Below are 25,320 nucleotides of genomic sequence, written 5' to 3'. Positions count from 1 at the left end.
TACAGACGTGAGTGAAACCGTATACCTGACTGGGCTTTAAAGGTCTATGCAGAAAAAGGTGTTTAATTCGAGGCTAAGTTATTCTAAAATAATTCCTAGTGCAACCACGAACCTGGAAATATGTCCATCCTCTATGGTACGCAATTATCGTTAATTACGAAACAACCCGCCTATATTGGTCGATTTGGTCGATGGCCGTGTTCGACGATGGGCCATGGCTAGAGTCGAAATGAAAGAGGGCACCAGCGTATTACAAATCACACGTAGATCAGGCACGGTGAAAACTATATGTTGCTGTTGGTTTGACGGTTGAGGTGCGCTCAAATGTCCTTGCGGCCATTTTGTCTTCTTCCCATGCCTGAGGCTCTTGATGCTGTCGCAGAACCATAGCGGCACACTGTTCCGTTGCAAACGTGCGGAATGCGATTCTCTTTTCGCGCCATCTTTGATCCAGTTCACTGTATACACTGACTGTTCTCATGACGACCGCAGACAAGCGGAACACACACATCTGCTTGAGCACCACCGTGCGTGACGGACCGTTCAGCCCAGACGGGAAACGATGAGTTGTTCTAGCTTTCAAGATCATGCAAAAAAGGCAGGCAACGAACACTTCACATCAGCTTTTTGAATTTCTTTTAAATGTTGCTCGATAGCTCATATACTATAAAGAGTATGAAAATCAGAACAACGTTTACATGCCCCTCGACGACTCTAAAAGTATATTTTACTGTATATGCGTGTCATGATGTCGGCAATCAAGGTGTCGGCAATTAAGCACCCACAAGATGTCGGCAATTAAGCACGATTTATTGGGAAGACCGAACTGGCCATGTAGCAGAAGCAGCGACAGCAGTAGCAGCCGCAAGGAACGTTAGCTCAAGGGATATTAGTTCAAGCATTTGGACCCGGGATTTGGCCCCGGTTGTCCCGGGATGGCCCCGGGACGACCACGGCTATCGACAAATCGACCAATATGCGCGGGATGTTTCGTAATTCACGATAATTCCGTACCATCGAGGATGGACATTTTTTAGCAAAATATTATAGTATTCCTTCAATCGAAAATGTTCTCTATGAATTAACAAATAAGAGTAAATGCCTGCGCATCACGAACATAACTGTGTGTACCTTACCTGTCGTAGGTGAGCTTGGCGTAGAGGCTCTTCTGGACGGCGGCCGAGTGGAAGCGCATGAGGGAACCGACCTGTCCGCACTGCGGGCACTCGGGCGCGTCTGGAACCTTGCCTTCCAGCAGGAGGACGTACGACGTGGTCGTGTTGGCCGCGCACGTGACGAAGTGCTGTTCGACGAGTCTCTTGATGGCCGCGTTGATCTGTGCGCCCGTCGGGAAAGGAGATCAGCGTGTGGCTATAGCCACAGTTCCCTGGTGTAGCATTTCGTTCTTAAGTAAGGGTGTTGCTACAGTATCTCGCTATTTTGCGGTGGATAGGGAAAGAACAGTTGGTGGGGACATGGGGGGAGGGGCACTGGTGGGGACAGAGTAAGCTGACAGCCAAATGGAAGCTCTCATGACATAATGGGTATTTCCAGGAGCTAACATCCAAATGGAAGCTCTCATGACATAATGGGTATTTCCAGGAGCTAACATAAAACCACATTTTAATGTCACGTTCAAAATTTGAGCTCCAGAAAAACATCACGTTAGGCAGATTTACAACAAACAGATCCCATTGCATCTCAGTTTACTCGTAGGGGACGACGCTTTTGCCAAATTTTTCTCCGTTTTTAGTTTTTTGGAGAGCGGAAATTAATGCTCTCAAAAACCTATAACATCTCAAATATGGAAGGAATCTCACACTAACGCGAAATACTTGAAGGTAGCGAAGCTGTACGCAGCCTTCACGACCATCAGGACGGTTTAAGTCCACGATTGCAGCCGATTTACTTGTTCGCTGCCGCAACGACCTTTCCTCTATCGTTGTTGTCATAAGTGGGAAGTGATAATCATTGGACATCACCTTAGAGGGGCGTACAGTATGACGTGTCTTTCTCGCTCCGAGCAAGTGTTGCCACGAGTACGGCGAACGCTGGAGTTTGTTTTTTTTTGGTTTTTTTGGCGATTTTGGCCCATCTCCCTAAGTTGGTATGCTTGGCTTGACAAATGTGCGGCGGGGGCGCTGGGCGGTCGCCGCGAGGCACGCCCACACGTGCACGCGCTCATGTGCGCTCGGCATTTTATTTTTATTTTTTAACTGCGGACAAGAAAATTATACGCGAAGCAAACACACAACCTTCTGTTTGGTGTATGATGGCCGTAGTTGCTTGTGCGATAAAACCCAGCCCAACCGAACTTAATCAAAAGTGTATACCATTCCGAGTGTCCCTCAAGTTTGTGGTGGATCCGTAAAGAACAGTTGGTGGGGACATGTGGAAGAAGGCACCGCCAACTGCCGAGTACGGGCTGTCTGCCTTTTTTACCCTTTTGTGCTCGCTTGCGGTTACGACCCAGCCACCTCACTCAAGCTTCTATCTTTGACTGACTGACAGTCAGAAGCTTGACCGACTCAAGCTTCTACCCTTAGCATGTTCGATGGCCGTAAAGCAATCTTGTGGAGCTAGTAGGCGGCCGAAGCCATCGCGGCATCCTGCTTGCATTGCGGATGCCGAATTGTGGCCTCTTCCGGGCAAGCGTCGTATTTTGGTATATATCATTTGGTAGGCCAATATTTTGGTAAACCTCCAAAATTCTATTGAGAAGCAGCTATTACGTGCTGATATGGGTAGTTCGGGGCATCTCGGAATATCCTGTCGTACCACGAATGGCAAGTTTCGAGAATTTACGAGTTGTCAGGAGCAGTTGACTAGCGAGAAGCGTTCTTAAGGCACCTGCGGCACCAAGACTGCCGGAACCGAGGCCTTCGGTACGCGTGTAGCTAATCAATGTGTATGCGTTTACGGCCACATCCCTGCTGCTTCCAGACCTTTTTTACCAGCGTCCAAGGTTGTTTGAATTTTTTTGGCGGCATAACCGGATTCAGGATTTGAAAATAAATGGCGCAGCCTGCACTATGCACTAGTGGTGCAAGATTAAAAAAAACCAGAGCTGTCGGCCCATTTCCCTTCGTCGGATACCCGTCTGTTACACCTCTCATGGATATCCTAATTGACCGCTGAAGTTCTCTATGACTGGCCGGCCCGGATCGCGTTTTTCCGCGGAGCAAAAAGCTTAAACAGTTCCGCCGTTAAAATGGTAACAGCTCTCTGAGGCGCCTGAGTAGAGAATAAAACCGATTACCCACCTCGGTCGTAGTCATGGTGGCGCTGAGCAACTTCAGCAGGGACACTTCGAATATTTTGCCGCACACGGACGCCTTCTTGAGAAGCACGACCTCCTGCTCGTTCAACACCTCCATGCGCATCGAGGTCAGCGCTGCGAAGTTTGTTAGTATTGTCGGCTACGCCTTACGAAGGGTGGCCACGGTAATCAGCACTTTTCCCATTGGCGCTGTGAGTATGGAGTAGATCCTTACCTTGAAGGTAGTCCGGAACTTGCAGCTCGTCCTTGAGGCCATCTCCAATAACGTCGCAGACTTGCTGCGCGGAATAATGCAGAAAACGGGAAAGTATACGAAACGTTAGCAAAAGAAACGCCCAACGTAAGCCAAGGATAGGTAGATAGCAATGTGTTTGGTATCGCCGCTTTGGCAGAACGACGTCTAGCGTTGGAAATGCGACAACTTATAGATGAACGCAAGGGACACCGCAGCAGCACTACCGAATTATTACGCAATCATGTGTATGCGTCTAAACGGGTACACGTCTAAAGCATGACTATGGGTCCTGTGGGTATGGGTGTAAAGCGCACACGCGTCCATACAGATTTCGGGTGTACCGTTTTCTGTCAATCACCCATATGGATACGTTATCTGCGTGTTCATGGGCCTGGCGTGACGAATCTCTTTAGACATTTCTGACGACAATGTCGATTTACTCTCCATGTTTCATTCATATCGGAGCCAAGTTCGTCGCGCACAATTGGAGAGGCGGCATCAGGGTAACGCTCTGCTCATGAAGAACAACAAAGCATAGTCGATAAGGCATCTGCTTTACAACCGAACAAACCAAGGTTCGACTCTGGCCCCGCCAGCGTTTCCTATTTCATTCGCTCAGAAGAGGCTTCAAAGGTTAAATCCAGTTTACTAGGATATACTACTGCTTTCGCACCGAATCAGCCTCATGTGACGGTCCTTTCGGTCCTGTAAGGCTTGTGCTGCTCGCCGCTAAAATATCACTACTGCTTGACATCAACGAACACTGACGCAGTCGTTTTGTAGAGATGGTAGGCGTCCGACACTTTCCGCAGCTCATCAAGTACATGAAAGGCAACAGGGCATAGCACACAAGCAATCACTTTTAACGGAACGGGCCGACTAAATTCGTCAAGCATGAAATACGTGAACTTGAAAGTGAGCGTGGTATAATAGTTAAGAGCGTTTGACAACTTGCGGTGAGCGCCTGCCGCTATCCGCATTTAGTTGCTTGCGTCCAACGTCCCTCACCTATTGGCGGTGAGCGCGAACACGGGCGGCGCTGCGGAGCACGCCTCCGTGACGTCAGCTTAGGGATTATCGCATTTGCCGTCTGCTTCACTCAGGCTCGCTCTCCCTGCTGTTTCTTTGCGCTCAGTCAACGTCCGATGCTTGTCCGCACCAGAATTGGCGTGCGGGTAACTTTTTATCATAGTCATAGGCTTAAAGTGTGAGTTAAATTATAGTTTTAGATACCGCTACGGAAGAAACATTGCCGGCATCGCCCCCTTCCTTGCGAAGCCGGTCCTGTGCGGAGCGCGACGAGTCGGAGCTAGGCGTCAGCTTCTGTATTAAGCAATTTTTCGAAAAGGGAATAGTCAGCTGCAATAATAACCTACAAAAGCGAAAATGAAAGACCAAAACAAATTCTAGGCCTTCAGGGCTATCGGCTTTGGCAGAAGGCATTATGATTCCCGGTAATCATATGTATGGTAAAGCAGTTTTTGCGACCTTGCCGAACGCTCAAAAGTATCACATCACTTTACTTTGTCATGGCATGAAAGTTTGCCGACCTGCACTATAGGCTGAGTTCCAAATAACCCACTGTGTGTATAGGCGGGCGCTGGTTTTGTACGAGTCTTCTAACCAGTAGGAGGTTCATTGAGCAAAACGAGTCACGTCTACGTTAAAGATACAATAACACTGTTTGTTCAGACCTGGAGGGATATTTCGGTACATTTTCCACAGCCATATCCTCCCGATATTCAGATATGCGTTATAGGAAAACTGCACTTAAAAGGAGGAGGAGGAACAGGAGGAGGAGAAAACTTTATTTAACAATGAATTAGAGGTGGTTAGTGGGCCGGGTCCTCAGTCAAGGACAAGAGAGTAAAAACAATTTTCTTTAATTCTTAGAACGCCATCCCGAGTAGAATAGGATTTGCTTGGAAATGGTTGGAAAACAATAAAGACCTGCCTAGAAATATTCATCGGTTTCGATTCTTGTGTTATTTGCAGGTATACTATTAATTGCGTTAGTAGGCGAGTATATAATGCCTTCAACACCGTAATCATGTCATCATTGTTCGGGTTGAGAGTCAGTTCGTTATGATAACAATGGTTACGATAGACGTTCAGGGCACAAAAGCCGCCTTCGAGTAATGTGGACAACGTTGTTTGGGGCGCGATCACGGTGGCGCAGCACAAACCTCCTCATTGTATTTTCATGTGAATAAAGAAAGCACGCTGCGGATATGCACATTCTTGCACGCAGCCGTAGTGAAAGCCAATTTGTGAAAAAGGAAATGTATGCCATACAACCTAAGCAAAATATCCACAGTATCTTTGTGAGACTCCCAAACACCCCCGAACCTCCTAATAAGGCGTTTGGAATGGTGCAGAAAAACTAATGCGTCGTGCACAAAAAAAGAACAAGATACATTCATCTGATACAAGACAACAACAGCAAAAGAAATAGAAACCAGCCTTTTTATTTCCTGCTGTACGTGCGATGCGCGTGTAGGTGCCCGCTCTGCTTGGTACGCAGCATTAAACTGTTGGGACTTCAAAAGAGCACCTCAAAAATTCTGCAGGGAAGCCTTCGCATTTTGAATACTTATCGAGGAGCTCTGAGCGCTGATCCTCGCGAATTAGCTAGAAAGGACGAGTTACATGCGATCTTCTGACCGATGCTCTGAAGAAAGTTGTTCTCTATCTCCTCGTGTGTTGCAAACTTGTGGGGGATACAGCTTCAAATTATTCAGATGTGTCAGAAGCTGCAAAATAACTGAAGCACTAGAAATGCGCTTTTTAATCCACTACAGCAATAAAGCGGGCGATTTATAGCGCAGACACTGCTGCCCCTCACAAGCGGAGTGTAGCAGACGACAGCGGCGCGAGTCCCTAAGCTGACGTCAAAGCCAGGGGGCGCCACTCAAACATCTCACCGCCAATAGCTTGTATTTACTGGCGAGGCACGCATGCAGGCAACCATGTGAGCGCGCCGTCACTGGTTACGCCGGGCTCCGCGGGATGGCGGTACTTGTCCGTGCTAAGCACATGATGCGTGTTAGAACGTTCCAAACTCTACCTCAGCGAACGCAACGTAATGCCTCGACTCCAATGTGAGTGCGATTAATAACACCTCTGTTGAAACCACTGCTGAGAATCGGATCGAAACGGAGCAGACGACGCACGCCGCTGTTTTTTTTTTTTTTCTGCGGCGTGCGCGCGCAGTGGCACAAGCTGCGCTATGTCCCTGGCGCTTCGGCCACGTCTGTGACCGTTTACAGTGTTGCCAAACGAAGAAATTGACAGCTAAACCCTTCAGTGAATACTATCTACAGTGCTGAAGTGCCTGTGCGTGCGGAAGAGTGAGTAGAAAAAGAGGACTCACGAATCCCTCTCCGGGCGAGTGCTCCCTCATCTCGTGGTCGTCCTCCCTGGCGACGGTGTACTCGCGCTTCAAGCGGGAGTCCGGGATCATGTTGGAGCTGACGATGTGGATGTTGCCCTTCTGCTTCAGCGCCTGCAGGATCTCGATCATGGCCGCCGGGTTGCCCTTGGTGTACTCCTTGAGCAGGCTGCGGCAAAGTCCGTACTCGTAATGAAAAGGAGGTCTTCTGGCAAGAGGACGGTGCACTGGGAGAAGTCCACAGGAAACGGCGCCACTTTTAAATCGCAAGAGGGCGTACTAGGCATACGAGATAATTGGAGATCTATGGGAGAGGCTTTTGCACTGCCGTGGGCGTAGATAGGCTCATTATGATGATGATGATGATGATGATGATTATGATGATACTGAATGATCAGGCAGCAAGTTTTCTCCGCGCAAACGTAGCCCAGCAAAATCCTTCTGCAATTCAGTGCTTTCGCACTAATGGTTCCCCACCACACTACCCGAACCATTATCACGATCGTCACGGCTTTCAGTATGCTGATATCCATTGCACAAAGAATGCTTTTTTTCCCGTAGACATTTACTTTGTACTATTTTGGATGCCCTGGGTGTCATTTCATCTCACATTTCCTTATATCATCCCCACAACTCGTCCCACGTGTTCTCTGATTCTTTTTCTGTCTACCCCCGGTGTAAAGACACCTAAATCTACATTCAGTTGGCGTAATTGGAGAGCGTATGTGAGTAAGACACATAGTAGTCATATAAGTAGAAAGTTATTTCCAAGTTTTACAGCAAAGCTGTTAGCCTTAATTGGTCGGGAAATTTGGTGTCGTAAACAAAAAACCCAGGCAGGAAGGACCCAGCAGTTCTCGCCTTAGTCGCCGAGCGCGTGCATTAGGCTAATCAGACATACAGCATATATAGCTCAATATTCGTTAAAAAAAACCCACAAAGCAAGCATCGAAACCGCATTATGGATGAAGACGCCTGTGAACAATGAGGCCCCAACCATGTAAAGGTTATGCTTGCAGGTTATGTTTGAAGGCTAGGCAGGACTAGTGTCACTAAATAGAGAAGTTCTTGCGCAACGCGTCGAGCGAACGTGCCAGGCTAGGCAGGACCCAGAATTTGCCGCCAGAGAAGCCGAGCGCAAGCGACAAGCCCGCCCAAAGAACGAGAAACATTTCATACCCTCCCCCATCAGCATTTGTAGTGGTTTACAACAGCGTCGTTGGACATCCACTTTTAAAAAGCGGAATGGCGACCATTTTTTTTTTCAAACGTTGTTCGTAGCATCCATGTCCCAACTTTGTTTCCGCTCGTATTGTTGCTCCTCCGATCAATTAGTCATACCCTCGAGGATTGTGTAATTTTCCTTAAAAGCGCTGAACTCCACTAAGAATTGACTCGTCACCACAACGTTTTTCATTTCAATGTCAGCATATCTGTTTCTGCGCGCCCATTTGCGGAAGGAAGCGCAGATTAGGGACAGCTCTTCATAAACTAAAATCATTTGCCCAGAAATGGGCTTTCCATAGTTAGGCAACGTATCTGACACAATGTTCGAATTGCACTAAATGTTCTTCCGGAACTAGCGAACAGGATGTGCTCAATGGCTGGATCCAAACAGCTGTCAAGGACAGGAGGATTTGCATAAAGAACTGCGGCTGCGACTACCGAAATTCGACCTTAAACGCCGTTCATGAGACCTGAATGTTTTGCAGAACTTTCGTATTTCAGAAACTTAGTGAACGCGAGAGTGTGGTCAACCTTTAAAGGAGGAAAAAAATCCCGGACTATCAACTAACGTGAAACGTGGGGAGGGGCGAAGCATGCAGCGTACAAGTATATTCTTGGCGCCCTGGCATTTTTCCAACGGAGATTAAATCGTTGGGGGGTAGACGTATACAGCTTTGCTGTAAAAGTCTTGTCTTTGAAGCACGAAGTGCTCCAGCGTGAGGCGTAAACGAGGTCCCGTTTTTTTTTTTTTTTTTTTTTGAGTACGCGTTACGTTCTAGCGCGAGGCGTGAACGAGTTTCCCGGTGTTTTAGTACCTTGAATACATGAGACGACGATTACGACGACGACGACAGGAGACACCAACAGCCCAGGCCGCTAAGGGCCTTCGCCCCTAATATTGCACCCAGCCGTGTTCCCGCCAATGCGCACTTCTACAGACAAACGCCTACCGCAGTATCTGGTTGTGGACGCCCTTGACTTTGAGCCTCTGGAAGACAAAGTCCGGGATGTACTCCTTGCTGAGCGGCTGGATCTCGACCACGAGCACGGACTTGGACATGACCTTGAGGATCTGCGTGGGCTGCTGGACGCGCTCCGAGTGCGGGATGGACGTCATGGCCACGATGCACGGGTACTGGCTGGTCAGCTGGCCGAACTTGTCCAGAAGCTCCCACGAGAGCGTGTCCATGTAGTTGGCGTCGTCAACCACGAGAATGTTCGGCGACTTGCTGCACAGCTGGGGTGCGAAAAAAAAAAAACTCAGCCCAAAAAAATCCTCGGGCATTTGTTGCTTAAAGGAGCCATGCTGACAAAACACAACTTTGGTTCATTCGAAATATTGCCTCGTTGGAATCCTGCTGACATTACATAACGGGCTATTTGCGCCTAAATGTAATGCCTATTCATTTTACAGCAGTAAGATTGTGGGGTAAACAATCAAAGTTACGAAAATACACGTAAAAATTGAAGTACCGATGCACTGCTGTTGGTACTGGGCGCACTATGGTAGCTGCACAGCAGTCCGCTCCTTTGGAGTTGTCTTACACGGCACTGGGCGATTGGTGTAAGCGACGTTGTCTTATGCGTGTCCCTGTTTCACGAAACGGTTACTACCTACCGTAACAAAAACAAGCCAGGTGAAAATGCGGTCAAAAACAAAGCAACGGCGGACAATGGTCCGCGCCTGAGTATAGTAGCCCCATCTGGGAAGACTGACGGTAAGCAAGACTGCAGAGCCTAATGACGCACTGGAAGTTCGCTTGAATACCCGTTCTGGTGATTTCATGGCAGACGGCAGGAAAACACGATTTGGGGGGAATTTTAGCCTAAATTGATTAATTTCTCAGTGAATACGGCGTCGTTTGCTGCCGTACAAGCGCTTGGGGCGCTAGAAAACGGCAAATCTTTCGAATAAAACAAACTTGTATGTTGTCTGCATCGCCCATTTACAGGCGAACGCCTAGCGATCATCAAATAATGCTTTACTGCTACTTCGAGTTTATGTCTTTATTCGTCGCCTGTCAACGCGCGAATTGCTCTGACAGGCAGATTGGCCGCACTTCACCGTGGAGCTTCCCATGGTCGTATTCACCCGCTCTGCTCGCGTGCCGCCACGTGAACCTGTCCCGGTGGCGCATTTCCGAGCGCTTCGCTGCACAGAGCACCCACGTGACATGACTGTTCGCGCGTTGCAGGACGGCAATTAAACAACGTCATTGGTTGCGCCCCAAACCTAAAGCGACCTAAAACATACCAAATCACTATTATTAACAATAACAACACATAGATTTGGGTTTGGAAAAAAAATTAAGATTAGAAGTTAAGCAATGAAAACAGAAACTAAGAGACAGATCAGCTGGAGCTCGAACCCAAGCACTCAGCGTCAGTACTCACAACTCTGCAGCGATGCTACCTCCTTTTAGCAGGCGCTCAAAAGAATAGCGCACGCAGTGACTTCACACATGTCACGTGCACCATGGGTGCTCTGTGCAGCGAAACGTTTGGAAACACGCGTCCCGGTGCACGCATCGGGCTATTGTTCCATTGTGGCAGGATAGTAGGGGTTAGAGCGCTTGGCTGCTGCTCTGGCGACCTGGGTTCAAAACCCACACAAAAATACAATTTATATTCCGTTTATAGCAGGGGTCATTTCTTGATCCTGCCGATGGCGACTACGGTCACTTCTCGAATTTGATAAGACACCTAAGGCTGCCGCCTGAATAAGTACCCAGTGGTCGTTTTTAACGCGAAAGTGTTTTATTCCTGGATACACGAAGATGTCGCTGACGTCATATTCGTCACAGAAGTGACACCAGTACAACGAAGCAAGCAGCCTGTAAAGGGTGCACCCTTGCACACAGTATCTTCTTGCGGGGACGCAACCTTTAGTACTAAGTAATACGTTATACCAGAGTCCTTCAATGCTTTACTGGTCACGAAACTTACAGGCACAGGCGCCACCACCGCACGAAGGGCATCAGGCCGCCGTGCGTGCGGCGTATTGGCCAGCTCTTGGAGTGCAAACGCTCGGTGCTTTTGGTGTCTGCGCGCTGACCAAGTGTGCTTCTTTCGTAGTAGTCAGTAATGAATAGTCCAGTCATTGTATATATCACCTGCCTTCAATGGGGTTTTATTTTTCCAAGTAAATTACCGTAGACTTCGGCCACGAATGGCAACGGCTTCTGCGTCCTCTTGGCACAAGCGCTGCGCCGTCGTGTTTACGGATTTTTGAATCCATTGCTTCTTTTCTTAAAGCAAAAGTTGTAAATACCACACATACGGTAGCTCCGTAGTAACGGACTGCTGCGGGCCTATCGATAATACAATAAAAAACTGAAAGGAACCCAGTACGCGTCGTTCAGACTACGCTTAATGAATCCGTTGATTGCTCTGGAATGCACAGAACGATAAAAGAGATAGCCCAATAGTATTGTCATTTCGATGGGTGGGTACATACTTGAGAACATCTAAAAACGCTGCAGAAACGCGAAGGATCAAAACACAAAGAGATATATCTTGCACCATGTGTATTTCCGCTTCCACGCTTTGCAATCCTTGCAAAAAAAGGAAGCGAAAAAAGAAAATAAAACTGATTTTATCACACGCCGCAAAAAAAAAATTCAATATTACGAAGGAAGGCAAAAGAGCGTGGTCCAGCGCACAAAAAATTTTTTTTTGCGCCGCGATGTGCAGCTCACGGAGGAAACAGAATATTGCCACGTACCCAAGAACGACGCAAAGCTTTTCTGAACGAAGTTTATTAAAGAGCCTCCTGCTCTACAAAAGGCTAGAATGAAACACAAACGTCGAAGAAGCAGTCCGCAGTGTGACGTGCACAGATGACTGCCGATAAAGTGAGTGGCGTGGCGTTTGCTATGCATGCATTACTCTCGGAACGTTATTAATTTCAGATCCATGAAAATTGGATCGAGAACATTGTCGAAGAAACAAAAAATCAAGTTAGCGACAAGGTGACAGCCTTTCCATATCAAACAATATTGCCCGATGGGACGTACGACAAAAAGAGCAAACGGGCGCTCCGGTTAATTGAAACGCCAGATAAAACCGGAAGCGCCCACGCGCGGTTACAAAACAAACAAAATGAACCCTAAGGGATAATTTGCGGAAATATGAAAAGTAAAAGCACAAGGACGTCCCAAAGCTTTTTTGACATCCGAGCCTGAGCGCAAGGTAATACAAGTTTGCAAACAGGTAATGAAGCACCGCTACTACCTGACTGATCTGACCAAAATTCGGCTTAAAGTTAGCCTTGTACAATTCTAGGCCCAAGATGCTCTTAAAAGGGTACATTGCTTTTTTCATTCTCACACACAGTGCATTCCCACACACTGTCACACTTATAATCGAAGCTGAAATCTTCCGTTTCTTGCCTTGGAATGGCGTGCTTCCATTTCTCACGCAGCTCCCCGTCGCTCGGTAGCAGAACAAGGAAACATTTTCTGTTGTATCGTTGTACAAGGAATGACATCCCGGGACGCAACACGTGTTCGGCGTCGTCGTTGCACTACTTAAGTCGCATCACAACAGCGCGAGATGCACGTTACATTTTTTTTTCCCGCACGAAACAAACAACTCGCCGCCGCGTCTCCGCCTTTCAACCCAGCGCAACGCCGCCCGAGGAGTGACCTCAGTCACTCGTGACCGCGCCACCGCGCGGCGGCCAAACTCAGCATATGAAGCTCTCCCATTCAGTTACGGAGCAGTTTTGTGACCAGTACATCATTGAAGGTCTCTGGTTATACTTAAGGTTGTTCTTTTTCTGTTTTTATATTTTAACACGAAGGTTTTATACTGCGATACCCCAAGATTTCACTGACGTCATATCCGTCACGGAAATGACGCCAGTACACCTTTGCCGAAACGAACCACCAGCAGGACCTCGCTCGCCAAGCACACCCACAAGACAGCCGCCGAACCGTAAATCATGCTCAGCTGCAAATTTCGCTGCACATTTCGCTTTCGTGTTTTACTGATTCCTATGACAGAGGAATCAACCACAGTATTTTTATTTTAATTCTTAAAGCAGTTATTCATTCTTGCGCATAAATTTATTCCAATGCGAATTGCCATCTTTAGAAAACATGGAGTTGTAATAAAACACTTGCTCTTGAATAGGCACTCGAATTTGTTGGGTTCATGCGGGAGATGAACCCGTAAGGCCCAGTTAATCTTATCAGCGGGGCACGAGAAACACCGGGTCATTCGAAGCCACCACACCAATTTCGTAATGACGCCGTCAAACTGGTTGGCATGTGCAATCCTATGTCAATTTTGTTTGACTAATTTTATAGCTCACATCGACTTTTTGCAGGTTCACGAAGAAGCGGTGCAGCTGTAACAAGCTATTAATGCGCCAAATTTGTTCCTATAGCCCTGCCATAAAAACGGCTGGAAGATTGATGCGACGTAAACGGCCCTTCTGAGCGAACATTGTTAAATTACAGTTGGTTTCCTAAAATACCGTTGTATACATACATGCGTGTGTTTAATAAAAATTGCTGCTGGGCGAGTTAATTCACAGATCTTTGTAAAACAGCGCAAAGAATAGACACACGAAGACAGATCTTCCATTTTCGTGTATCAATTTTTGGTGTATTTACAAAGAATGGCATATGCTTTTTAGGCCAAGTCGTTCGAGTGTTGGACAATGTTCACAAATTGCTCCTATGCGCCTTTAAAATACACCACCGCTAGAATCTTGCTTCGGCAGAAGATTTATATTTAACAGTGTAGTTTGGTAAAGCTATACACAAATGAGTCTTCACCCAATATCTTAGTGGGGAAGTCTCCCAAAACGTAAATAATCCAGTTTGTATAAACAGATAACATCACTGGCCGTTAAGGTAAAATCCTGAAGTTAGCTTGGCAAGGTCAAAAATTATGTTGTGGCATGTTTTTGAACTTAACACAATATTCTGAAGGGTATTTTTTTCTTGTTAGGTTGACCATTTCAAGGACTGCAAATACACTGCAAGATTGACTATCTTTTACGAATTTTCCACGCTAAGATAAAGAGCTTCCTCTGAAGGTGCTGTAAACTATCATCCACCATAGCAATCGAGACAACCATACGTACCGTATACCTATTCCTTGATTGACGGCATTCCAGCTCAGTCAAATATTCCTCTATATATTTTCATAGCCTGGACGTTTTATTTGAAGGCGAATTAAGCTCGACGAACAAGAACGACACAGGATTAAGTTTAAATAAATATTCCTTCAGGATAAAACACTTTCCCGGTGTTTTTAAAGCAAAGCTTTCTAGCTCTACCAGCCAACGGTTCTTTCGTGGCGTGCGGGACAACAAACGCCCAACTCGGCGGAGGCGGCGGCGGAGGGGAGGATGGGGGGGGGGGGAGGGTTTTACTCACGGAGCACACTGTAGATGGTGCAGCGAATTTACCCAGCGTTCCCTGCGCAGAATCGCCTGCTCGCCTGCGGTGGCGTCGGCGGTACGGCTTTGTCGTCTGCTTTAGCGACTGTTGTTTTGGGCCTGTTTTGGTGCAGCTTCGCGTTTATGGTGCGCTGCCTTCGCACGGATTGATTTACTGTTTCGACAGCACCTCCAGAGTAACCCGGACCCGACGGAATGAAGTGGTCGTACGGCAAACATACGTTAAGGATAGGTTCGCAGGGCGGGAAAACGAAATGTTAAATCACATACAGACATCTGGCTGCTAGAGAAACGCTACGTTTTGCGCACTGCTTGCCACGAATGGCACTCCGTTTTCGAAATTGGCGAATACCAATTCGGTTGTGTTTTAAGAGATATTACAAAAGGTGAAAGTAGCAACTGGTATTGATAAATAGCGATTATAAAAGTTCCCTCTCAGTTTTCTCGCAATTCTCACTTACTAAACTAGCTAGTTTAAGTCCGTATAAGTGGGAATCACTAAGCTCACATGCCGAATTGTTTCGGTGTCTGCGCTTGCGTCGCGTGGTGGTGTAGCCCCAAGCTAGCACATCAGGATGGCTAGGTTCCGCTGTTTCACCATTCGAAAGACGCTCCTCTCCGTTTTCTTTCTCCCGACTCACACTCGAGCTACAGCGGTGGCGTCCGCCGTTCTAGCTAGCCTGGCCGTGGCCGACGCTGCTGCGTCGTTCGCGATGCTGCCCCCGCGAATTCCAGGTAATGGCTGGAAGAATCTCTGGTTTCACTCTTTGTAGAGCCACGTGTGTGAATTCAAGTGGCGTTGAATTGTGGTTTGAATTCAAGTGGCCGGGCTAGAGCGGCGGACCCCGCCGCCGCTGCAGCTCGACTGTGAGTTGGGAGAAAGAAAACGGAGAGTAGCGTCTTTCGAATGGTGAAACAGCGGAACGTAGCCATCCTGATGTGTTAGCTTGGGGCTAGTACACCACCGCGCGACACAAGCGCAGACACCGAAACAATTCGGCATGTGAGCTTAGTGATTCCCACTTATACGGACTTAAACTAGCTAGTTTAGTAAGTGAGAATTGCGAGAAAACTGAGAGGGAACTTTTATAATCGCTATTTATCAATACCAGTTGCTACTTTCACCTTTTGTAATACCTCTTAAAACACAACCGAATTGGTATTCGCCAATTTAGAAAACAGTCCCATTCGTGGCAAGCAGTGCGCAAAAGATAGCGTTTCTCTAGTGGCCAGATGTCTATGTGGTTTGTACATTTAGTTTTCCCGCCCTGCAAACCAATCCTTAACGTATGTTTGCCGTACGACCATTTCATTCCGTGGTGTCCGGGTTACCCTGGAGGTGATGTCGAACAAGTTAATCAAGCCATGCGAAGGCAGCGCGCAATGCACGCGAAGCTGCACCAAAACAGGCATAAAACAACCGTCCTAAAGCAGACGACAAAGCCGTACCGCCGACGCCGACGCCGGTGAGCAGGAACGTCAGCGCGGGGAATGTTGGGTAAATTCGCTGCACCATCTACAGTGTGCTCCGTGAGTGAAACCCTCCGCCCCCCCTCCACCATCTTCCCTCCGTCGCAGCCTCCGCCGCGTTGGGAGTTTGTTGTCCCGCACGCCACGAAAGAACCTTTGGCTTGTTGAACTAGAAAGTTTTGCTTTGGAAAGCTGTTTTGTTCCGATTGGCGGTGAGCGCGAACACGGGAGGCGCTGCGAAGCGCGCCTCCGTGACGTCGGCTTAGGGATTCTAGCATTTGTCGTCTGCTTCACTCGGGCTCGCTCTCCCTGCTGTTTCCTTGCGCTCGGTCAACGTCTGATGCTTCTGCGCACCAGAATTGGCGTGTGGGTAACTTTGCATCACAATAATAGTCCTAAAATCGTATACACTAGCTCATGGTGTGAGTTAAAGTATAGTTTTGGATACCGCTACGGAAGAAACATTGCCGGCGTCGCCCCATTCCTCGCGAAGCCGGTCCTGTGGGGAGCTCGAAGAGTAGGAGCTAGGCGTCAGCTTCTGTATTAAGCCATCTTTCGAACAAAGGGAACATTCAGCTGCTAATAACCAACAACAGAGAAAATGGACGACCAAAACAAATTCTAGGCCTTCAAAGCTGCCGGCTTTGGCAGAAGGCGTTACGATTCCCGGTAATCACATGTAAGGTGAAACAGTTTTTGCAACCTTGCCTAACGCTCGAAAGAATTGTATTACATCACTGTACGTTGTCATGGCGTGAAAGTATGCCAACATGCACTATGGGCCACGCAAAAACTACAGCTTGAGTTCCAACCCACTATGTGCATAGGCACGTGGTGGTTTTATACCGGGATTCTAACCAGTATGGAGGTTTATTGAGCAAAACAAGTCACGCCTACGTTAAAAATACAATAACACTATGTTTGTTAATACATGGAGGGATATTTTGTTACATTTTCCACAGCCATATCTTCCCGATATTCGGATATGCGTTATACGAAAACTGCAGTCAAGAGGGGGAGGAGTAGGGGGAGGAGGAGAAAACTTTATTTAACAATGAAATCGAGCTGGTTAGTAGGCCGGGTCCTCAGTCCAGGACAAGATGATAAAAGTAATTTTCTACGATTCATAGAACGCCACCCCGAGTAGAGTAGGATTTGTTCTTTGCGCCTGGAACAGTTGGAAAGGAGTAAACAGTTGCTTGGAAATATTAATCGGTTGCGATTCTCGTAATATATGCAGGTATACTATATATTCCGTTAGTTAGCGAGTATATCATGCCTTCAATACCATAATCATGTCATCATTGTTCGGGTTGAGAGTCAGTTCGTTATGATAACGATGGTTACGATAGAAATTCGAAGTACACAAGCCGCCTTCGAATACTGTGGACAACGTTGTTTGGGGCGCGATTGCGGTGGCGTAGCACAAACCTTCTCATTGTATTTGCATGTGAAGAAACAAAGCACGCAGCGGATATGCACCTTCTTGCACGCAGCCGGAATGAAAGCCAATTTGTGAAGGTGGGAATGTATGCCATACAACCTGAAGAAAATATCCACAGTATCTTTGTGAGGATCCCAAACATCCCGAAACCTCCTAATAAGAAGTTGGTGACGGTGCAGAAAAATCAAAAGGTCGGACACAAAAAAAAACAAGGAACATTAATCTGATACAAGACAACAGCAACGAAAGAAATAGAAGACAGTCGTTATATTTCCTGCTGTGCGGTCCGCGCGTGTAGGGCTCCGCTGCTTGGTACGTAGCATTAAACTGTTGATTCTTCATAAGAGCATCTCAAAAATACTGCAGGGAAGCCTACGCATTTTAAATACTTATCGAAGAGCTCTGAGTGCTGATACTCGCGAATAAGCTAGAAAGGACGAGTTACACACGCTCTTCGCGATGCTCTGAAGAAAGTTGTTCTCTATCTCCTCGTGGGTTGCAAACTTGTGAACGATACAGCTTCAAATTATTCAGATGCGTCAGAAGCTGGTGAAGTAACTTAATCACTATAAATACGCTTTGTAATGCACTAAAGCAACAAAGCGGGCGATATCTAGCACAGACACTGCTGCCCCTCACAAGCGGAGTGTAGCAGACGACAGCGGCGCGAGTCCCTAAGCCGACGTCAGAGCCAGGGGGCGCCACTCAAACATCTCACCGCCAATAACAGTGCCACTCCACCGCCTTTTTCAAGCGATTTTCATATGACTTCACAGAATCTTGTTTGTGCGGTTGGCGGCCGCCTTCCTGAGCCTGCCCGTATTACGTCACAGTGGCGCGAAATTTGAAAGATGGTCAATATTTCTTGTGGTTAGGAAAACGTCTTTTGGGAGTAAAATAAAGCGTAGTGAGCTTCCAAAGTCGGGTTCGTTCATGCTGAACAAAGTAGTATTTCCTTTCCATGACTCGTTTAAGAGCAACGCGCGTTTCGTTCTTAGTCGTACCCGCTCCATGATGATGATGAGATGGTCCTTCGCCTGGGCGACGCTCTTGTTCTGCCAGGCGTCCGCGCCGGTAGTGTTCTGCGTGGCCATCTTCAACGTGGGCGCGTTCTGCCCGAGTAAATGATGTCAACAGTGTCATTATGCCGTTGGAACAGCCATGGAGTTATAGCGAATTGTAAGCAAGCGTTTTAACCCTCGTCGCTATAACGGTTTTCGGAAGATAGCGAACGTTGCTCGAGTAGATTTAAAATTAAGGAACGCAAATTCAAAAGAAAACAAACAGGCTTGGATCACTCATTATGAATACCCGGTTTGGGATGGGGACTGGGTTAGTTTTTGTCAGAGACCTTAACCCAGTGCAGTTTCTCCACAACGAATGCCAAAAAATGAAGCGGTAACAGAAACGACAGTAATGGTGTATTGTGCCACGAAGCGTCAGGGGTACGTGAACCACCGTGAACCAAATAGCAATCGTTGCCTTACGAGACGTCGGGGTACGTGAGCCAGGGGTACGTGAGGGGTATGTGAACCACGGTGAACCAAATAATTGTTACATTAAGTTACGTTGCTTTCGCTCAGCCCATAATAACACAACAAAATAAGTTTTAAAGTGCCTTATTATAAACGTTAATGTTTATTGAAGCAAAATGCAAAGAATTTTGAGGTCAGCATAATCCAAGTGACAGATTGCTGGTACAGTGCAAGGTGTAAGGTAGGGCACTGGACAAATAACATTAGGTATAGACTACTTACATCTGAATAAGCACATTTCAGGGCCCATGCGCATTGCATCGACAGGTAATGAACTAATAAGTCAAAATGCTACTCGTACAGCTTTCTTTTGACAGTTCTTTGACCATTAAGCAAAAATAAACCATCGGACATTTAATCTCACAAATTTTCAGCACATAGTACTTGCGACCATGTACACGTTCCACATTGAGTGCTAACTCGGAGTGCAATAAATTGATGTCGAGGCCAAAATTCCCGAACAGGATCATAAGCACCACATAGCTGTTTCCTCTATAAGTATTTTAATACAACACTTTCTTTATACAACAGCTCAAAATTAGACATCAGTAGATATGAAAACAGAGGTATGCCACTGCGGATTTCCGTCAATTTGATTTTTGGATACTTTCGAACGTACAGTCGACATTACCACGCGAAACAGAGAACCCAAAAAACAACAAGCAGTTCATCCATCCGCAACATCCGCAACATCCATAGGCAAAAAACGCACTATTCGTTTATACACTTCAAACAGTCATAACAATTTCAATAAGTGCAATAAATCGGAAACATGTGTGTAGTTGAGTAGTGAGGACATTTCGTTGACAAAGACCGAGATACTTTAACCGATATTACATTACGGAGAGAATGACAACTGCAACTGTTAAGGGTGAGTGATGGCAATACAAAATGTTGCACTGCAATAGGTTTAAACAAAAGAAAACGCGCTAATTGTTAACTTTGGATATGTTGTGGTACCACTTGATTACGTGAGTATGTTTGGAGGTTGCTAATCGCTTGACAATAACTGGAGCACCAACCTACCAGGACGGCATTGTCTGCGTATCCAAATACTCGAATGTGAAAGTAGCTAAGATAAAGATCATGTTAAATATCAGTGGTGATAATACAGAACCCAGGGGTACACCGTTCTAAAAAAGGAATGAACGCCCGAGGTTTACAAAAATAGGAGCGTACGATCGATTACATGAATGATTAACGAAATACTCAAGGAATCCATTAAGTCATAAAATGGTTTACAGTATTGAACACCATACAAAGGCCCAAGAACGCATCAGGAGTGATTTATTTGTATTCAATTGCGAAAATTAGCACATGGTTTACTTAAAACACCTTAGAGGTCCTAGTTTATAGACGACTTTAAAATTACTCGAGGGAAAATATTGGATTGAACAAAGTACAGCATGACAAAATGACCGTATTTTTTTCAACAGTAAGGCGATTCTTGGATGTATGAACATAAACCTGTAGTTTTCGACATTTAAAAACTACCATTCATTTGAGTCACACAGGCTTGCTTCAAGCCATTGGGGAGAATGTGAGGGACTATAATACCGTAATTACTAAAACAAGTTTGAAAAAATCACCGAGACTGTTCATAACCATCCAGTCAAGGGAATTTGCTCGCTTTGAAAGTGAACTCAACAAATTTTGAACAAATCGCGTAACGAGCGTGTCGTAATCGTCGCCATTATTTCTGAAAGTGACGTCTCTCTCGGTCACACGGTCATACCTCTGTACCAGGGTTTTATAATTTCCTCTGATTCCTTCGAGTCAAAATTCAAGATGGCTACTCTTGGTTGCGTCTCCGATGTACCTTGAGTCGGATGAAGCCTTTGGTGATAATCAGCGGAGTCGAGGACTCCGGTCCCAGCATGTCCTCGAGGATGGTGTTGGCTTCCTGGTTCGGGTTCAGGCCGTGGCTCTCCAGCAACCGGCTCAGCAGGGAACACACCGAGCTAAATGGACTACGCATCGTGCGCACGCCAGAATGGCACGACCCCATCCTGTGAAGGAGGAAGTGCATTCAGTATAATTGTGAGGTTTAACGCGCCGACGCAACGCAGGCAATGAGGCCCCCAGAGTAGTGGAGGGCTCCGGATTAATTTTGATCACCTGGGGATCTTTAACGTGGGCCGAAATCTCGTACACACGGGAGTTTTTGCTAGTGCATTCAATGTAACTGAGAACATTTAGGCATGCCATTCGATGTACTACATTGTCCCAATACACATTTAGGCATGCCATTCGATGTACTACATTGTCCCAATACACCCCGCTAAATACAAAGTTTAAATAGACGTACTATTTTGAGCAATATCCCGTTTACTATCCCGTTTCTTGTAGCGTGGGCTACACTGGCCGCGGTTGAGCAGTTTCACGTGACTCCTGAAGAGCCGTGCTGCGCACGCGCGAGGAGCAGTGACGTCTCACGGCGCACAGCTGGCGCACCGGAGCTAAGGTGGCTAGAATTCTAGCCACCTTACCGGAGCCGCCCCCACCGCCGCGATTGGATTGGATTGGATTGGGTTGGATTGTAAATTGTTTTAGCAGCAGAAGCATGATAATCAGCTAATCCTAGAAAACCAGGAAAGCTAAGAATAACCAGCTGAACCTTAGCTCACGCTACGTACATCATGGTATAGTCGAGCTAAGCCACTGCTAATTTTTATTGTAATTACTATCTGTAAATATATCACCTTCGTTGCCACGTCACAATATGAAAGGAAACACAGGAACGCGCGTGGCGAACAGACAGGAACGCGTGGCGAACAGCCTCGAAACAAACTCGGAGCGATACGCGTATGGCGCCATGAAAAACGAAGGGGAAAAAGAGGGCGCTCTTCCACTAACTGTTGACACTCCTACCACGCTGGCATTTCTAAAAATCAGCCGATTACGTCATTTCGCTGATAATATGGTATAGTCTAACTGCTGATAAGACTCACGGCGGGAATGGGAACAGTTAGAACAGCGTCCCCCTTCCACTTTGTTTCCGACGGAGGCCGCTGCGTGTCACTCATAGCTGGGTCTGAGTAGAGTTCCTGTATATAGCTCCCACAGGGAGCTAAGAGTTGCGCGACCCTTTTCCACGCGCCGCCGTGATTGCGACACTCCGGTTATCCATGCCGCGCAGAGAAGCCCCCACTACGGCTGCGCCGCAGCCACCGACGCGGGCGGCACCGCGCCCCGCCCAGGAATCCAGCGTAGCCGCCGTAAGGCGCCGCCGACCGAAGCGCCCCCACCGCGCGTCGGCCGCCGTCGGAAGCGTGGCGGCGAGGCTCCTTCACTCGCGACGGGCGGCTTTCCCGCAGCAATATGGATAACAAAGATGGCGGTCGGTCGCGGAACTCTTAGCTAGAGTGAACTAGTTCACTCTATCTTAGCTCCCTGCGGGAGCTATATACAGGAACTCTAGGTCTGAGGGTGTTCTCTACGCGTTCCTGTGTTCCCTTTCAGATTTTTTAGATGCGGCGCATCTCTTGCTCTGAGGCGTGTCCCTCCTGCGTCATCGGCGTCCGTCCGCACGCCCCCTGCGCATGCGCGACTCGCCTCCGTTCGTCTTTCCCACAGCTGTGCGCAACACTCTCACTCCGGTGCATTATATAGCATAACGACAGCTAGCGCGCTTGGTTGGCGCGCGCTTCGCTGCGTTAACGCTGCGTTAACAGCTGCTCCGGTGCGCATGTGCGCGCATGCGCGACTCTCTCCCGCGGTCTGCTCTCCTTCAAGCGCTGTGAATATAAAGCGGGTATCGCTCCGCGGCGGTTCAGTCAGCGCTCGCTCTCGTTCTTCTCGAACATCGACGATGAAACTAAGATTCGACCACTGCTGCGGCAACCGCTCACTGTGCACTTTACTGACCATAAAGTCATCATTCTTAAATGTAATAAAGAGCTGGGGGGTGGTCGCTAAAACACGTGTACTCTCTCATTTCGCGTATCCATGCGCCGCATCACACCAGGGTTCCCTCGCGGTGAGATGGGGGCAATTTTGTAATAGTACATTACACGCGCTAACAGTGCCAATACTCGCAACTACATATACGAAAAAAAAAACTTAATGATGGACAATTATGTTCTTGGATAATGCGAAATTCGAGAGCAGCTCTTGATACATGTAACTGTGGGTGTACTGCGTTATATTATGATTATATATGACTCCAAATCAATCTGGAACCAAAAGAAATTAGTTAAAATTACGACGAGGCGTTCAGCAACCGCTTCTGAAGCGCCGCATTGAACCGACTTGTTTCTGGACCACCCGAAGCCACTGGTTCAGCGGTGCTCACGCGCTGACATGTCACAGACCTTTCCTTCGTAGCATTGTACCGCCTTACCCCAGTCCGTGCTACCATATCAACTCAACCCTCCGAACCTTCCTATGCAGCGAAACCATGGGTCCAGCGCTCAGTGAATACAGAATAACCACAAATAACCAGACGGAATGACCACAAAAGTACCGAACGCTGCTTTTGCCAATATTGTGCGAATGTATTTATGTGGATACTTATGTAGAGCAGTATGTGTGTATGCATATACCTGTATATAACATGGGTATTCTTCTAACCTTCTTTTGTGCGTGTACACAGGTTCCGTACGTATCCATTATTTTTTTTCTTTTTGTGTACCTGTATACCCTGTTTTGTTTTGTAACCTTTATATGTATGTATGTGTGTATGTGTATGTATGTATGTATGCATGTATGTATGTATGTATGCATGTATGCATGTATGCATGCATGCATGCATGTATGTATGCATGCATGCATGCATGTATGTATGCATGTATGTATGCATGCATGTATGTATGTATGTGTGTATGTATGTATGTGTGTGTATGTATGTGTGTATGTATGCATGTATGTATGTATGTATGCATGCATGCATGCATGCATGTATGTATGCATGCATGTATGTATGTATGTATGTATGTATGTATGTATGTATGTATGTATGTATGTATGTATGTATGCATGTATGTATGTATGCATGCATGCATGTATGTATGTATGTATGTATGTATGCATGTATGTATGTATGCATGTATGTATGCATGTATGTATGTATGTATGTATGTATGTGTGTATGTATGTATGTGTGTGTGTATGTATGTATGTATGCATGCATGCATGTATGTATGCATGCATGTATGTATGTATGTATGTATGTATGCATGCATGCATGCATGTATGTATGCATGCATGCATGTATGTATGCATGCATGTATGTATGTATGTATGTATGTATGTATGTATGTATGTATGCATGTATGTATGTATGTATGCATGCATGTATGTATGTATGTATGTATGCATGTATGTATGTATGCATGTATGTATGCATGTATGTATGTATGTATGTATGTGTGTATGTATGTATGTGTGTGTGTATGTATGTATGTATGCATGCATGCATGTATGTATGCATGCATGTATGTATGTATGTATGTATGCATGTATGTATGCATGTATGTATGTATGTATGCAGGTATGTATGTATGCATGTATGTATGCATGCATGTATGTATGTATGTATGTATGTATGTATGTATGCATGCATGTATGTATGTATGTATGTATGTATGTATGTATGTATGTATGTATGTATGTATGTATGTATGTATGCATGTATTTATGTATGCATGTAATCATTTGTTAAGTTTCTTTTATAAAATCTGAGCTATAGCGCCTTTTAATGGTTTCTATTATGTTTGAATGTAATATCGACTTGTTAAGGTGAGATTTATTTTCTCAGAACTGTTCCTTGTGCGCATGTTCTGAACTCCTGTTCCTGCTCTGCCATGACAATAGCCGTAAGGGGCAAGCACCGCGTCGGGCTGCAGTCTTGCAGGTTTTTGTGTTTGTCCTTGTATTTGTATGTATGAAATGCTCAATAAAGTTGAAAGTGAAGGTGAAAGTCATTCATTCTTCGGTGCGCTCCCCGTTACAGATATTGTCACGTAGACAAAGACGATGCAGTTGTCTTCAAGGAAAACAAGTTTATTTAAGCGAACTTGTGCTCCCCTCAAAGAATACACAGGCGGCGAAGCAGCAGTCAACAAAGTGACGTACGCATGCGAGCGTCGGTGAGTCGAATACCGCGGCGTCTGCTCTGCAGGCTTTTATCTTTCGCCGCAAGTGCTTCTCGAACCGTCGATTTACATCCAGAACATTGCAGATCAAACAAGATTATTCCAGGCCAGTGACGTTAGGGCGAAACGCTCTCCTTATCCGAATGAGATAACCCGTGCGGCATAAAAGTAAAGATTGGAACATGCGCTTCGCTTGGGACACAGACAAAACAGCCGGGCGCAGCCGGG

General features: G+C 46.6%; 1 protein-coding gene across 1 annotated transcript in view; it reads right to left on the bottom strand.

Moving 5' to 3' along the window:
- Nucleotides 1–25,320, bottom strand: part of LOC144139656 (adenylate cyclase type 10-like) — a 74,704-nt gene that overhangs the window by 23,744 nt on the left and 25,640 nt on the right. The window contains exons 12-18 of the mRNA XM_077671949.1: nt 20,817–21,006; nt 18,467–18,574; nt 9,084–9,370; nt 6,889–7,075; nt 3,495–3,558; nt 3,264–3,394; nt 1,137–1,336 (exon numbers count right to left, since the gene is read on the bottom strand). Coding sequence (XP_077528075.1) covers nt 1,137–1,336; nt 3,264–3,394; nt 3,495–3,558; nt 6,889–7,075; nt 9,084–9,370; nt 18,467–18,574; nt 20,817–21,006 — 1,167 coding nt within the window. The remainder of the gene's footprint in view (nt 1–1,136; nt 1,337–3,263; nt 3,395–3,494; nt 3,559–6,888; nt 7,076–9,083; nt 9,371–18,466; nt 18,575–20,816; nt 21,007–25,320) is intronic.

The sequence above is a fragment of the Haemaphysalis longicornis genome, unplaced genomic scaffold (assembly GCF_048455015.1).
Source record: "Haemaphysalis longicornis isolate Haplotype H1 unplaced genomic scaffold, Haemaphysalis longicornis Haplotype H1 scaffold_5, whole genome shotgun sequence".
Lineage (NCBI taxonomy): Eukaryota > Metazoa > Arthropoda > Arachnida > Ixodida > Ixodidae > Haemaphysalis > Haemaphysalis longicornis.
This window is presented reverse-complemented; position numbering and strand designations above follow the sequence as displayed.